The sequence below is a fragment of the Gopherus evgoodei genome, chromosome 5, assembly GCF_007399415.2.
Source record: "Gopherus evgoodei ecotype Sinaloan lineage chromosome 5, rGopEvg1_v1.p, whole genome shotgun sequence".
NCBI classification, from domain to species: Eukaryota; Metazoa; Chordata; order Testudines; family Testudinidae; genus Gopherus; species Gopherus evgoodei.
The window spans coordinates 32,054,384-32,070,854 of NC_044326.1; the positions used below are offsets into that span (position 1 = coordinate 32,054,384).

At 33.5% G+C, this 16,471-nt stretch overlaps 1 protein-coding gene across 11 annotated transcripts in view; it reads right to left on the reverse strand.

The window, feature by feature from the left end:
* Positions 1–16,471, reverse strand: part of LCORL (ligand dependent nuclear receptor corepressor like) — a 182,967-nt gene that overhangs the window by 26,349 nt on the left and 140,147 nt on the right. For 4 of the 11 annotated variants that reach the window (XM_030565399.1, XM_030565395.1, XM_030565396.1 and 1 more), the window contains exon 7: positions 2,561–7,413. The exons of 2 other annotated variants lie outside the window; for them this stretch is intronic. In XM_030565399.1, the coding sequence (XP_030421259.1) occupies positions 2,561–7,413 (4,853 nt within the window). Of the gene's footprint in view, positions 1–643; positions 877–2,223; positions 2,325–2,560; positions 7,414–11,479; positions 15,737–16,471 lie in introns of those variants that run through there. 5 more of the 11 variants (XM_030565400.1, XM_030565393.1, XM_030565398.1 and 2 more) reach the window with 5 other exon arrangements.

Below are 16,471 nucleotides of genomic sequence, written 5' to 3' on the forward strand. Positions count from 1 at the left end.
TTTTTTAAAAAAAAAAAAGTTTAAGAACAGAGATTCACAGTACGTTGGAACCAAGCCCTCAACATATCCAAATGTGTCATTGAAGCAGCCACTTCATAAGCTAATTAAAGTGCCAGAAGCATCATGAAGTTCAAAGTATCTCCTGTTTGCCATTTTTTGAACAAAATATGATATGAGAGTATGATCAGTCCTCTTCTGCAGCCACACTGAGAACTGATCATTGGGACACTTTCTTTTGAAAAAGTGTCTTGACCTGTAAGAATGCAATCACATCCACCTGTGTTTGGTTATACAACTCTCAGATTGCAACAAAAATTGAAACCATAGTTCTTCAATATCAACATCATGCCCTTCCTCATAGAGGACATCAGAAAGTTCCTTCAGGAATATGCAAGGTACTTCTCCTCTCTTCCTCAGTCTGATAGCGAGTTTAATAAAAATTGATGAAAAACTTGAAAATGTTGAAAAAAAAGTCTTCTTATCTATATAAAAGTATTTAATAAACAGAAAACCTTAGCAAGCGATGTAGCTCGATACCACTGTAACACCCACATGCAATCCAAAGAATATACACATACATAATGATGCTTCCATATATATGAAGCTTTCAGATGCAGGAAATGCGCCATCAGTTATGCATGCAAAATTAGAACCTGACCTTGCAGCTGCATTCATCGGGGGAGGGGGTGGGAGGAGGAGGACAGGTTCTGCACCAGTTCAAAAATCTACCAGCATGGATGCAGTTGTAAAATCAGTCTTAAACACCAGGTTGAAGCTGACTACAATTTGCCTCTTTGAGATCAGTGCTTCTTTTGAAGCTAAAAGTGAGCCTTTTTTGACATCTTTCTATGGATGCCAACAGCCATGGAACAGACACTATGAATAACAGGAAAAATAAAGAAATAAAAAAAAAGTAACAAAAGTCTAAAATGAAATAATGTAACAATATTAAAATAGTGTTCAGATTTTTTGAAGATGTCAAACTAAAAAGGAGGAAAGTTATCAGTAGAAATTAGTTTTAAGCAGAACTAACATGAGAGTATGTTGCAGATTTTTTGTAGATTGTTGCAATTAGAAAAAAGTAAACTCAGAAATAAATAGAATTTGAATACAAAATTCCTGTACTACAGCAAGAGGGTTTAGATATTTTTTTCTTTTGAGTGCACTCCAAACTCAATGCACTTGAAGCACACACAAAAAAAAAAGATAGTAAAAATTTAGGTAGAAAATTTACCTTTGCAGAACTAGGAGTACATGAAATGAGCATGACATTAGAAAAATTTTACATAGTTCATAATTTTCCTTATCTTATTTATAATGCAAGAAAGCACAGTTGCTTTCTGTGCTGCATTTTCTAAGCAATGTACAACTTCATTCAATGTGTCAGTTTACAGCTAAAATTAGATTTTGCCTTAACCCAGGGACAGTTTTCTTAGATATAAACGACAAGGGGAGAAATACTAGATTTTGCTTCATTGTTTTGAATAATTTAAATTAGTTCTCTTTTCTGGGCTACCTGGACAGATAATCTAATATAATAGTAGGTTAGTAAATGTATCATTTTATTGTAATTATGAGCCCTATTGTGGAACCCTTACTATTCTGTTGAGCACTTATTCACCTGAATAGTCCTAGTGAAATCAACAGGACTACTCATGTTAGTAAGGGTTCACAGACATGAATAAGAGTTTGACAATCGACCCCATATTTTTAACTATATTATGACCATGACGACGTCAAACCTGCGCAATTATGCCCTATAAATATCTTACTGTTCTTTCTTATGTACAGATTGCATTTCACAACAGCAATATAATATTCTAGGGCAAATGCATTTCAGTGTGATTATTGTACGTCTCAATTAGGATCACTGCAAAATCTATCAACATCAACAGAAATCTATTCATTGATTTCAGCGGGCATCAAATCAGGAGCTACCACAGACATTCTAGTAAATAATTGCCGAGAAATACACAATACTACCGGTCATATTTTACTGTTTAATTATGAGTCCTATTATAGATTTGTATTTAAATCATTGTCAAATGAGAAAAAATGATTTTTTTGTTTAACTGTGCTGTAACTATGTATCTCTGTGTAAATGTGTTTGTAGTTAACTCCTCCCTGACATACCAAGGACTATACTGTATAGGTGAAATCCTGACTATGTTGTATGGATGAAATCAATGACAAAACTCCAATTGACTTTGACTTTAATGGTGTCAGAATTTCGCCTGTCTTTCGCAGACTATGCTACTAAAAGTAGCTCATAGCTATTTTGACTTGTCGTTAAGTGTATCTTCAGCCTGGATAGTGTAATATACCTATTGTAAAAGAAGATGGCAAACTTTAATAAAATGATAAAGTATTTTAAAAATTTTAACTGCACTTTTAACACTATACATTTGGTATTATAAATTATTCCATTTTATTATGTTTTGAAGACTGGATATTTTTGACCCACACCGTATACATTTTAATGTTTCCAGCTATTCTACTTCTCTTTCAGTTATACTTTAATTTAAAATTAGTATTTTAAAATTGAGGGGGGAAGACTTACCTAGTTGGTATTTTGAGTAACAATTCGCCATTTGTCCAGTATTGCCTGATTGTCTCTTATGCCTTTTTCTTACATTCATATCAGTGGTCTCCCATTGTGGTCTTTTTCTTATGTTTATTTTGTTAAGAACTTCAGAACTAGCAGCAGGGCTCTCACTGTTTATGCACGTGCTTGATTTTTTGCTGTCTAATTGGTCATCCAGCATTGCAGTCATTTTGGAAGGATTAGTTCCCTTACATGTCTCCACATCCTTTTCTTTGATCTTTAATGCATCCTGCCTTGCAGAATAGGACTTTAAAGCACAATGCCTTTTTTCTTCAGGGCTTCTACTTTCAACAGCTTCTGGAGAGTAAATGATGGTATTTAACTTGAACGATTTATGCTGTTCTATATGGTTCAGTTTTCTCAGAAATATTCTACAATCTTTAAAGGTTTTGGCTCTCCATGTACTTTGACTCATTTTAAGTTGGTTCTGTGATTTTCCAACATTTTTTTGATTATAACTTGTTCCATTGATCTCTGAATGTGATTTAAAAATATTTGTTAAACCAGGATGTGTGCTGAAGTCAGACAATTCTATTGTCTGTGGAAGAAATGCATCTTTGACTTCAGTTCCTGTTGGCAAGATTCTATTGTGAGATTCTAAGATTTCACTGGGCTGGGTTTTTACTGTACTTTTTCCTTGGTGCGTGGGTACTATATCACTGATTTTCCCACTTGAATTTTTAAAAAATTGGCTTTGGCAGAAAAATCTTAAATTTCGCCTTTTAGATTTCCAGTCACCCGTTCCATGGTTATACATTTTTTTCACTTGTCTCCACCCGTCGTGTTGTAACTTCTTAAATTCAGTTCTTCTTAATCTGGCTAGCGTGAAATTACTTTTCATATTTAAAATTGGAGCCTGGACCATTTTATGCAATATTTGTAAATTCCCAGCTGGTTCTGAAGGAGAGGATAGTGCAAACTTTTTAAAGTGCTTTCTAAAAGGACTAGTATTAAGATCAGATTGTTTACTTCCCATCTTAATCTCTCTAGTACTAATTACTTCCAAAGGATTGCGAGCATTTGCCTTTCTCACTAGAGAGAGGGACTGCGTTTCTGTTGTTTGCATAAACCAAGTACTAAGTTCATTTATATTACACTTCTTCTGAAAAAGCATTTTTATAGGTGATGCTTCAAGTTCTACAAGGCAGGTATCTAAAGGTCTTGACACTTTAATGCTACAATCTTGTTCAACATGATTGCTTTTTTCATATAAACACTTTTCAAATTCATTTCCACCCACTTGCAACCAGGTATTAGTTATCTGTTCAAATCTATTATTTAGTTCTTCCAACAAGGTATCACGTGAAGTGGAGGTAGCCCACCACCTGAGAGAAGGATTTGATGAAAAAATGGGATCCAGTGATATTTCATTAACGGACCTAAATTCATTTACCTCAGAACCCTTTTCTTCACTCCCTGAATTTTTGGTTTCTGAGGTATCCTTGGATGCTAGCCTCAGATTTGATTGCATACGTTTTTCCTTTTGATCCTTAGCTTTTTTCAAATGGAGCTTATACGATTTACGTAGCAAGGCACTTCTACAAGTAAATGTGCTAGAAGATGCTAATGAATGCAAGAAATGCAGTGATGGTCTTCTGTCTCTAACAGAATGCCTCAAAGGAATTTCATGTTTTCTTGATTCTGTAGTAGTAATCACAGATGCATCCTTGGTAGTGTCATTCTGAATGCTCTTTATTTCATTCATCTTACTGCATGGTTGATTATTCTTCTCTTGTGATATATTTTTTTCTAACATATGCTGTTGCTGCAATGGAGGCAGGCAGCCGCTAATACATACTTTTCTTTCCTGAGGTGAAGCTCTATTAACAGTCACTGATATGCCAGAGATTTTTACTTTTGCTGGTCTACCAGGCTTTCTAGTGATAGTTAAAGGCTTCTGATTTGGTTGTATGATATTGCTGTAAAGGTGCGGTAACAGTGGATTATTCTTGATAGGTCTAATATACTCATAACCAGACCCAGAGACTTCATTTTCAGAAGCAGAATTCTGTAAGACTTTTACTATTTCTGCAAAACCACTTTCAGTTTCTGTATTTTGCCTTAGTTCACTAGAATCATTTGTAAAATTGGAATCATGTTGTGTAGGCATAGCATTAATTATATTTATATTACCTTCAGAAACATGCCTTTTAGTTCTTCTTGACCTTCCAAAAATAACCGTCACAGTAATATTCTTGTTACTGATAACTTCTTTCATTACCGTTACATCAGATTTGGTGGTTTTCCCAATACTGGTTGGTTCACATCTATGGTCACTATTTTCAGCTGTGTCTATTTTAGGCTTTGGAGGTCGTCCAATTGGTCGCTTAACCTGTTTTACAATCTGAGGCCCTATTTTTTTAGGCCTACCAGGTTTTCTTTTTAAAACAGATTCATTGCCACTACTTGATTTTTCCACAGATTCTTCACTTTGCTTAAAATAATTTAAGTCAGTTTCATCTGCTGCACAAGTATCTGCAATTGTCTCAACATTAACAGAATTTGATTCCTCTGTACTGTCACTTTCATTACAATTATATCCAGAGTCTCCAATGCAGATTTCATGAACAAGATCACTTGTCTTAGATTTTTTTCCTGATATTGTGTCTGGATACTTCTGAAATAAACAAAGATCAGTATTTGCTGTAGAAGATGCACTGGCAGCAGTTAAAGTATATTTCACTCCTTCACTACTATTAACCTCTGAGACAAACATAAGTTTTATTGGGCTAGAATAACCTAGGAAAGACACACTCTCCCCAACTTCAGATCTTGTTTGTACATCCCCATTACTGGAAATCAATCTGCCTGAATCAGAGGCTGAAGATTTCAAAGGATTGTTACCAAGTCCTTGATCTAGAACTTCTTGGTATTCTCTTGTAGGCACACAATCTGTTTTGCATGCATTGCTGCATGACAAGTGAGACTGGGGGAGGAAACTTTGTCCTGCACCTCCTTTTTCACCCATGTTAAAATGTGGGCCTCTCCTAGCAGTTTGGTTTGTATCACGCTCATATGTACGGGATATTTTATAACTATCCAACAATGGACTTTTAGTCTTTTTGGCTAAGTTTATTGTATCTTCCAAGCGTTCCACAACAACCTGTAGATTTGTGTTCCTTACAATCTTATTTACATCAATAGATCTTTCAGCTTGAAGATCTTGAACTATATTCTCTCTTTCCAAATTTTCAGGAGGTTTTTTTGCTTTGGAGGATTTTCTACATAAAAAGTCATTTGTTACATATACAGAGTACCATCCAGGAGGCACAATGTTACGTTTAGTTCTGCCCAAGATTCCATTATATTTCCCCTTCAAAGGGCTCTGATCAATCTCTTTTTTAATTGCATAATCTTGTGTTTTTGCAAAGTTAGTCTGGTCTGAAAATGCCACAAAACTAGAGTTAGTTTCAAAATTATTCAGAGGTAGTCCCATTGATTCTGCTTGACACACTGGCAAAGACATGGATTTAGCTTGACATCTCAAACCTAGATTATTGTCAGTATTTTGTAAAGCTTTGTCTTCTAACATGTTATAACTGTCTCCTTTGTTTGTGGACATTTTGCCGTAATTTTTTGTAGACTTCTTTGCATTTCTCTCTAAAGTTGACTTTTTCCTTATAAAAGTTTCATCAAGACTTGCAAGTTCCCTCTTGATTTGCAAAGACTGTCGTCTAATCAGTGGTGAATCAGGAGAATTATACATTGCGAATAAAGTTTCCTGACGTTTGCGAAATCTGGTTTGGATAATTTTATTTTCCACTTGCTTATCATGTTGGCTCAGTAACTCCATAAAAGTGTAATCACTTGCCTTGACATCGTGCAAGAGAGATGTTATGAAGTCCCCCAATTTTACATTATCATTTTCTGGTGCCCTGTCACTGTCAGACCATTTTACAAGATTGTTTGTTATATCTGTAGTTTCTATTGATTTTAATTTTTCATTAATACGATCCATTAAATCTTGAAAAATGGCAGAACTTTCACCTTTTTCAAACTTTTCAGAATTTATAACACATTTGCTGCTCTCTTGATCTGTTGACGGCCAAGTTTCATTTGAGTAACCAAACCCTTTTCCTTTGCATAGTTTACCTTCATCTTCAAACCATCCATTGCTTCCTTCTGCTGGCAAGAGAGATGGAGGTTGATTAATAGTTATTTCAAATTTGTTGTTGTCTAAAGCTGGAAAATCTATAGGTGATCCTTCCAATGTTTCAATTTCATTATTTTGTGCAGGTGATAATGGAGGGGGTGATGGGCTGCGAGATCTACTAGAACTTTTAATGCTGTTTGACAAATCATTGTCTTCAGTTGAAGAAAAAGATGTATAAGTTGCTGCTGTCACAGGGTACTTGTTACAGTTTTGTAGTTGTCTTGTATAGCACCTATGAGGATTACAGCTGTTAGCAATCCTTTTATTCACTACTGTCTTAATACATCCAGTAGCTACAGTCTGACATGGCAAACAGTGCAAATCTTTAATACAAACACACAGAGCTGGTAAACAAGAGTTTGGATTTTGATTTTGTAAGCAGAACCTTTTTGTCAGCATATGTCCATCACAACTACAAAATAAAACATGGTTTTCATCTTCAATGAGGGAGTTCTGAGTTTTTGAATGGATAATATGAGGTTGCAGGCAACTGCAAAGTGAAGGAACATTTTTATCCTGGATTAAAAATTTCAAAATAGCCAAAATCTGCTGCCAGTGGTAAGAGCACAAAGATTCCAAAACCTTGTTTAGTGCTGATTTTCCTTTTTCCAATTTAGTTGCTTCCTCTGATTTTGCACCAGCTGTTGAACTTGAACTGAAAACAAAAACAAATCACAACAAAAAATAAATTATAGTAAAATATAATGGAGGTTACAATTTTAACTGTTAAACAGAAGACTGAAATCCTGAAAAGGCATGGAAAAAATGGATTTCCATTTCCTTTACATAGCTCATTTATCGTATTTGCAAATGTCTTATGGAACTATTTCATTGCAGCTGATGTGTATGTTATATATAGTAGAATATTTCTAGCATGTTAACAAGGAAAATATCCAGCAAAAAAACATTTTACTTGACAAAGGAAAAATTGTTTGAAATCCAGCATTTCTCAAATACAATAATTATAATTCTATATATTTCATGGCACCTTTCATCCCAGTATTTCAAATTTCCTTGAACACACTAATGAATTAATCCTCACAACTAACATGTGAGGTAAGTGTTATCCCCATTTTACAGATGGAAAAATTGAGGCATGGAAAAAGGTAAAATGATTTGTCCAAAGTCACAGTGGACGCTTGTGGCAGAGCCAGGGACAGAACTCCTCTCTTTTGACTCCAGATTCTGTGCTTGTATCACAAGACTATACCTCCCTTACTGTGTGTGTTATGCAGCACAGCCCGTAAGATGTTCAATATGAACTTTAAAAAGTTGTTTAAAAGGACATTCAACCTTAGTAGGCCACAGAAATAACTTTAGAAGCCATCACTATGTCTTAAAAGAACATTAACAGCAGATTCCCTTTCCAGTTTTTACCACATTAGCATAAATCTACCACAGGCTTCCATTGCATCTCTCTCTCTCTCTGAAAACACACAAACACTTATTTTGTACCTACAAGACAATAAAAAGGTACCCCTGAAGTAAATAACTTGCAAACCAAATGAGATTGAATCCCTTTAAATATCTGGTTAACTTAAGTGTCTATATCTAAACAAGACTTCAAAACAGCTGTTCTCAGATACTCAACCAAAACAAAATCAGTTATGAAATTCTATCTTCTTAACTTGATTTCTCAACACAAATTTATTAAAACTAAAATTACTACTTACCTAATCAATCATTTAAAATGAAAAGCTGAAAACGTTCCATTGTAGAAATTAATACAGACCTTTCTTCAACTAAACACAAAAACCACTGTTGAACAGCAACTACAATAAAATAGTTATCCTCTATAATTCAAAACTTTTACTGGTACCAAGCAAGAGCAGCAAATAATATTAAAATAATTCTGTTTTAGAAAAGTATGTATTTTTTAAACATATCACCAAACTCTGAACATGACACTAACTATTCACCCTATTTCTCTCACCAATCATTTTCAATATTTAAATCTCCATTTTGGCAAAATTTCATTTTGATTGGTTTTACATTTTACATTTTAATATACCATGTATATAAATTATTAATTCGTTACTCAACAAATGTAAACAAACTAGTATCAAGTCTGAATTATAAAAATCCATAAATTATTTCATCTTTCTTACTAAGCATTTGTACATGCATAGTTTTGTATATATAAATTATTGCCTTAGGTAAGCTTTAATTCGTATGCTATAAAAGTAATCAACTATGCTTAATAATTCCTGGTTATTTCTTCCTCTTCTGAAACATTTTTATACATTTTGAAAGTGTTCAAAGTGAACCATCTAGATGATTCTACTACCTTTTAAAATTCTAACTGAATCCTGATGTTATTACCTGAATTTGTAATTAAAATTCAATTAAATGACATGAAAAGATAAAATTATTTGCATCTCTCATCTAAAATGAAACTCTACTGTATTGTGGAGCCTGTAATGATATTACCACCATGAGTGAGTTTAGGACCCAATCAGCTAAGTTTATTTTATGTGGAACTCCAATTATGGCAATTGTAAAATGTAGAACAACTTATCAGATTTATTGAAATACCAAAAACAAATCGACCAACCAAAAACCAAAAATCTAACAAACAAAAATACAAAAGCCAAGACTGAAAGCGGAATAGAAAAATTAGGATAAAAATTGACTTCTGTAATCACACTGGATAAATAAATGTATTTTCGATGTTTTTTTAAATGTAAGAACATATTTTGAAACTTAAAAATAGAAGTAAAAATTCTTAAAAATAGCAATGGCCTTTAACATGTTATTTAATAGTTTGTTCAGTAATATTATATGCTGTAGTTTAAACAAACAACTAGCAAATTACAACTTTGATAAGCACTTAATTCACTGTGATTGATGTGGTAAAAAAATACCTACATAAATTGAAGCCTCCAGAGAGGAATCTGTCTTTATATGCTCTCCACACATATATATACACTTAATCAATTATGGACTATTAGCGTTCTTTATAAGATTACTTTTTTAAATATTTGACTAATTAAGAATACTAGAACATCTCTCTAAAGAAAATATATGCTCACTACTGCAAGAAACTTCAGTGTTCCTAAAGGTCTCTCAAAGTTATGGGCCAGGTCTTCTAGGGGCCTCAAAGCTGCCTTGAGCTTGCCACTGAAGGTTTTCCCACTGTGTACACTAATGCTCAGGTGTGCACAGCCACTACTATTGCTCCTACACCACCCCTTTCCTGGCCATCAGTAGAGTGGGTCTGACATCCCTATACTCTAGTGATCCTTAGCTGTCAGAATAACCCTATAAGATCATATGCAGCTCATGCTGCTCTAACTTACACCATGTACTACATGACCCCAGGTTCAGGGGAATGCAAAATGTTAAAAGTTACCTTTGCACCACCCTGCACTAAAATATGCTTGGCTGCTGCTCAGGACATAGGCCTAAAAATCTGTTTAAAACAAAGCATTTACTTTAAAGAGATACATATAATCCCTCTGTAGAAATGTTTGTATTTGTAAATAAATTCATTCAACTTTCATGTTTTTAATAGCTTTCCAACCACTTTTGTTAAGTATTAAAGAGTTGTGCTTCAGCAAATGCTTTCCCCTCTTTTTCTCTTTCATTCTGTTGTGTTGTCATTATACAGAATCTATAGTATCACTGTAATTCCCATGGCAAAAAGTGGCAGTGTTAAACACAGAAGTCCAGGTTACTAGCCCTGTAGAGCCATACATAAATCTTCTCCCTTCCTGTGTGCAACGGTAGCTACAATTCCTGTCTTCACAGAACTCTTCATCTTTCTATGAATTCTGTGGTAGAGGTTCTGTGGGTACAGGGTTCATGCAGCAGGAGGGGATAGAAATGGGGTGGGTTAGGGGCAAGAGGATCAACAAATCTTGTTCCCCAAAGTCAAGCCATTCACAGATTCGGTGGAAATTATAATAGAACCTTGGACTGCATTATCTTTTCTACTGAGATCCCCTGCTCAGTGCCAGAGGCAGCAATTGCCAAAAATTGGCGATTGTCTGTGGGGGTCAAAGTTGGCACAAAGGCATAGGGTCATCTCATGGTAACCCACCAAGTTTGAGGATGGATGTGGTAGCCTATTTTGTGTAGAATTAACATATAAAATATCAGATCGGTTTTCTCTTCCAACCTACAGGAACTATCAAAGAGAAACTATCTAACACACATTTTCTCCCTCAGAGTTCTATCCTTAGCTTTTTCTGCCAGAGATGCTTTATAACATGATTATGGCTTCACTGAAGAAATGCGCAGAAAAGAAACTGGACTTGGGAGGAACAAAAATGTTTTCAGATAGTCAAAGGGAGAACAAAAAAATTACTGGCCAGATAAATTATTTGTATAAATGTTCTCCCTTTTCCTATGCCTCAATGCATATATTTAATAACTAAATATATTGGCTGAAGTTTAACAAATTAAATGAATAAAGCTTTCTGAACAGACTATTAGTAAAATAAGTAAAATAATAAAATACAATTCATACAGATCGGTTTGCAGTTGAAAACTGAAAACAATTTTATGTTTCTCCTATACTTTAGGACATTTTAATTTTCTAATATGTGCATAATTTATTAGCAAACCATCATATTTTGAGAACCAGTCTTCCTTGTGACAATTATTTTTGCTTTATAAATACGTTCATTGTAGCAATAACTGCCAAAAGCAAGTTCTATCATGAACTTTTTAGACTAATAGTAAATTTGTGCCTAAAGAGTAAGTCAAATGAGCCAGTATATGGTCTTTTTTTGTTTTGTTTTACTGAATGAGCAAAATCAATCACACATCAGTGTTGTTGTAAATTTATGTGCAAAAGCATTGAAGTGCTTTACTACAAATTACAACGTAGAAACACGTTAACTAAACAATTAAATTCATACAATCAGATTTAGGTATATAACAACACAAAGAGGAAACAGAATTACAGTACATTTACAACACAAGACAAATACATGGAATTCATTAGAAAATATTGTAATAAATAATTCATGAATTATAGTGCAATTGATTTATGCATAAATATAACTAATTGCCTAAAAATCAGTTATTAACAAAATCTGTCAAATCAAGGCAGCCACAGAGTTTTACTAAATTACTGCGACAATGGAAATACTGCAATTAAAAAACAAATACAAGTATTTGTACTGTAAACAACTAAAAAAAAATCAGTCTCACTAAAGTTAATATACAATTTAATATAAAATTGTCATTAGCTACCAGAAATGGTTTAAACAACTTTACTGAGCAGTAGTTCTAAAAACAGAGGCACTGTTTTTTAATATAAAATACTTGAGAAACATTCAAATAAGTAGAAAGCATGTAGGGCTTGCTTTCGCCTTCATTTAAAAGTCTGCTGAAACATGAATTTTCAGAAATTGTCAATTCTGAAGTAGTCACTGGTAACTGAATTTATAAAACAGTTCAAAGGTACAACTTAAATGACATTTAAATGGAATACACTGGAGTTAGGGAAGGGGACCTACACATTTCCCTGCCTTTCCTTAGTTGTGTAATCAAAAGTTAGCCTAATAATTAGAAACAAATAATTCTGTTTCTTTTTAAACTCTTAAAGGTTGAACATCATCTATAAACTATCAAAAAATATTTTAATATACTATTTCTGACCAAAAAAATAAATAAATACAAGTACTAAAATGCTGAAAATTAATTATAATATTACGTACAAAACTACTGATCGCTGTTAAGTCAATAGTAAAATGATCCCTGATTTTATGAATCCTGTCAATTTTTGGTCAGGTCATCTTTTAAATGATATAAAAAGTGTACTGTAACTTGCCTTCAATATAAACTTTGACTCAATTTTATAATATTGTCCGAGGAATAAAAAATTTTAGTGTGGTACAAATATTAGGCAATGTATTGAAGCCCCAAAAACTTTTGCAAGTAAAATTCTGTATAAAGAGAGATTTTGAAACCTTTAGGTACTATCAATTTTGTTTTCCGCGGGGGAGGATGCATTAACAAATCCATCTTTCTGGCCCTCACAAAAATATGGCTTAATTCTTTAAAATCAGTGATGACCCTGACACCTGTTTATATGTATCCTACTTGTTATTAGATACAATTATGTTACAGAAGGATTCCTTTTCTAATATGCAAGTAAACCTTAACAGTTGAAGAGAATACATTATAGATCTAAGAGACCAAAAGATTGATATGTTGGTGGGTTGTGCAGTTTCACTTAACTTCTTATGGATTAATTTATTTTAAAACATAAGGAATTACCTGTAATAAGATTAATAGCCAAGGGCTAGATTTTGCCACAAATTTTTAAGAAGAACTCCGCACTGAGTTCAAGTTTCTTTTTAAAGTCAGTTACATGATGTGGCCCTACACATGTAATGTAGTCTTACATTCACATAGGATAATTAGCCTATACGAAGGCAAATTTAAGCAAAAAGCATGTCTGACACTGTATGTGTGAGAGAAATTTTACAAAAACTAGAAAAACAGGTAAGTGTTTCTGGATATGTTTGTTTTTTCTAAACCAAATCAATCTAAACCTAAATTTTAACTGGAAAAAGGGCACAGGTGTTGAATTTTGAATGTGTAAAGCAAGCACTCATTCTTATATAGACATATGCTTTATGACATTACACCACCAAAATTACATATAATTTAAAATCCAATGTAAATACTTGAAAATTAATTTAAAAACTGCAACCTGAAGACAGCTGGTCTCTCTTAGATTCTATTAAGTCACATATTTAAAATGAACTGCCTAGCTTCTACCAAATTTATAATGAATTTATACTACTGAAAGTTCAAAGCAGCTTCACTGTTTAATATTTGTGAATCTGTCAAGACCCTGAACTGCAAATTTGGTTATTAGCAAAACGATAGTGTATCGGCCCACCAAAATGAAAACTTGATATTCATTTTGATAAACTGAAAAGGTTTGAAATGTCACAGCAGCAAATATGTTACAGTTACAGTGAGTTTTTTGTTTTTCAATATAAGGAGTGTGACAATCCTTAAATGAATTTTAAGTAGTCATAACATTAACTAACCAGCACATTTAATATCCATTCTCAAGCTCATTCTGTGCACATTATGAACATGCTCTAAGTTGCATTCCAACTTTCTTCTTAAATCTTAGAAGTTATCTTATTTTCCAAACTAAAAATGCAAATTATGTTAATTAAGTTTAAATTATTTTATACTTAGTATTTCATCTTAATTCATATTTTATAATTCTATAGCTACAGTAATTTGTCAGTTTTCATAAATGTATATTTTGTAAACACCAATTTCTTGCTAAACGAACAAAATTCTTCTTAAAATGATAAAAATACAGTTTTATGTCTGCTAACACATTTTTATTAATGAAATGTTTTGGTTTTTTCTAGTTGTATTGGAGATCTAGTTATGATGTATTTTTTTCTTCTTTCACAGAATGTACTACCTCCTACTAATACTTCACATATCCATTTCCTTCTTAAGGAACTAACTTTGTAAAAGAAAAATAATCCCTTGATTTGTGTATTTTGAACTACTTACAAACTATTGCAAGTATTTTGTGAAGTATAAAAGTTTGCAAACCATGGGTCATGTATTTCCATAAGATGGTTTATTCAATGGCTAATATGGTGCTTTACCAACTAAAAATAATGCTTCACATGACAAATACTTGTTTTCCCAAAACATTTTATGCTATTGACTACTAAAGAAAACCTGAATCTTTTTCACCTACTTATACAAGGATTTTATTAAATACACACTATCAGAATTAAGGGAGAACTCTATAATTCTGTCCACAGTGAAAACCCTGAATAAAACTACTTTTCAAAAGGCATGTATGTGGTTTTTGAACTGTATAATTTCATGTCTTCTGTCAGTGTGAGCATATGTATTTCTCACATGTGTGTGTGTATACAGACAGACAGACAGACAGACAGACACACACACACACACCCCAAACAATTTGCTAACAATTAATCTACACAGGCTTGCTGCTGTTCTTGCAGTTGCCAGTCCCTGAATCTGTCATATTAAATAAACCAGTGTCTGGTAATCGAAGTTTCTTCTTCGGCGGAGTCTTCAGTGTTCCAGATCTTTCTTTAACTTTGTATTCTAAAGTGCTGTGAGGTACCCCATAAATTCCTTGTGCTTTGGAAACACTCATTTTCCCACTCATTACCATAGCAATAGCTTCTTCCATTATTTCGTGATCATATTGCCTATAACGGCCTCGTTTTTTCCTTGGTTGTTTATTGTCTTTGCGATCCAAACCATCTTCTGTATTTTCAGATGTTCCATCAATTGTTCCATTCTTAACATTAAGACATAAAGGAGAGAGGTTCCCATGCAGAAAGTAGGAGTCAACACTTGAGTGAGTTACAGGTCCAGAACATTCAATTTTGTTCTGTTTAGGGAGTATATTTTTCAATTTTTGAAGAGCTGATCCGTCTAAGACTGAAGAGGTTTTGGAAACATGGTACATGACATCTAGAAGACCAGCATTATCAGATTGTGGTTTGGACACAGAACTTATTCTTAGCTGAGGAATTTTTAACTGTACAGTAGGATTTGAAGTTTCATATTGTAGACTTTCATTTTTTTCTTTAAACTGAGTGACCATTCTCTGTAGAGTTAACTGGTGGAGGTAACTGGAAGCTGTTGGTAATTTTAATTCTGAGGTTTCAAGTAGACTGAGTTTACTTTTTTCTGTGCGCTCTGCTTGAGCTCTTGCCCACAAGGCTACCTTTTGCAGCACTGCACAAGTTTCTTTTCTGTCTTTAAATGAATAACTATCATTGAAATCTCGAGTTTTGTTTTTAAAAAGTGCAGGCTTTCCTGCTGGTAAGGCTTCTAAGTGGAGAAGTAAAGTTTTTTGAGGTATGCCATAAAGTATGCCTGCTTTATTTATGTCCAGTGCTCCAGACTGAATGTCTTTCAAAGCTTTTGAGAGCAAACCATCTGCAAACTCAGCACTTCTTTCCACATAGTCCTCTCTGTGTCTGTGTAGTCTCCTGGATGGATGGAATGAAACGATGGTAAACTGATGTATGAGAGACTCTCACACAGCTATGGAAGGGAAGGGTCCACTCCTTTATTATACTCCTTGCTTAGGTAACATCACTGCTTCTGATACTTTTAAGTCTTTGAGATGTAGTAGTTACTGATTATCATAGTAAAATGCTACAGTTCTGGTAGGACAATGTGTCAAAATCATACGGTGGCTTCTACAGCAGCCCTTCCAAGAACTTTAAATCCTAGTTCCGTATTTGCTAATATTCTCATGTGTTTGCTATATTCCCTTTGATACATGCTTGCAGAGCAACACTTATAATTTTAGTTATGCAATTAACATTCCATTCAGTACTCAAATCCTAAATGAGATTTTGTTAGTAGAAACGTGACGTTACCGCTAAACAAGTAATAAAAGAGTCAACCCCCTTATAGAAAATTTGCAGTGACAGGTACATTACCAAACACAAAACCCCCAGATTTCCACAAGACTAATTTTTCTACATTCATAAGATAAGTGCTGCAATTAATAATTAAGTCCCATTTTGTCAATATACAAGTCAGTTTTTAATCACTATTTATATTTTTCTAATTATAAATCATAAATCATTTTAAAACTTGTTCATATCAATAAATTAACAGAACACAATTTTACACAATTCAACAAATAAAGCTAACTATATTATTTGGAATAAATTATTTTGTAAGATGTACAGGTGACAAAAAGGGTCCTGCTA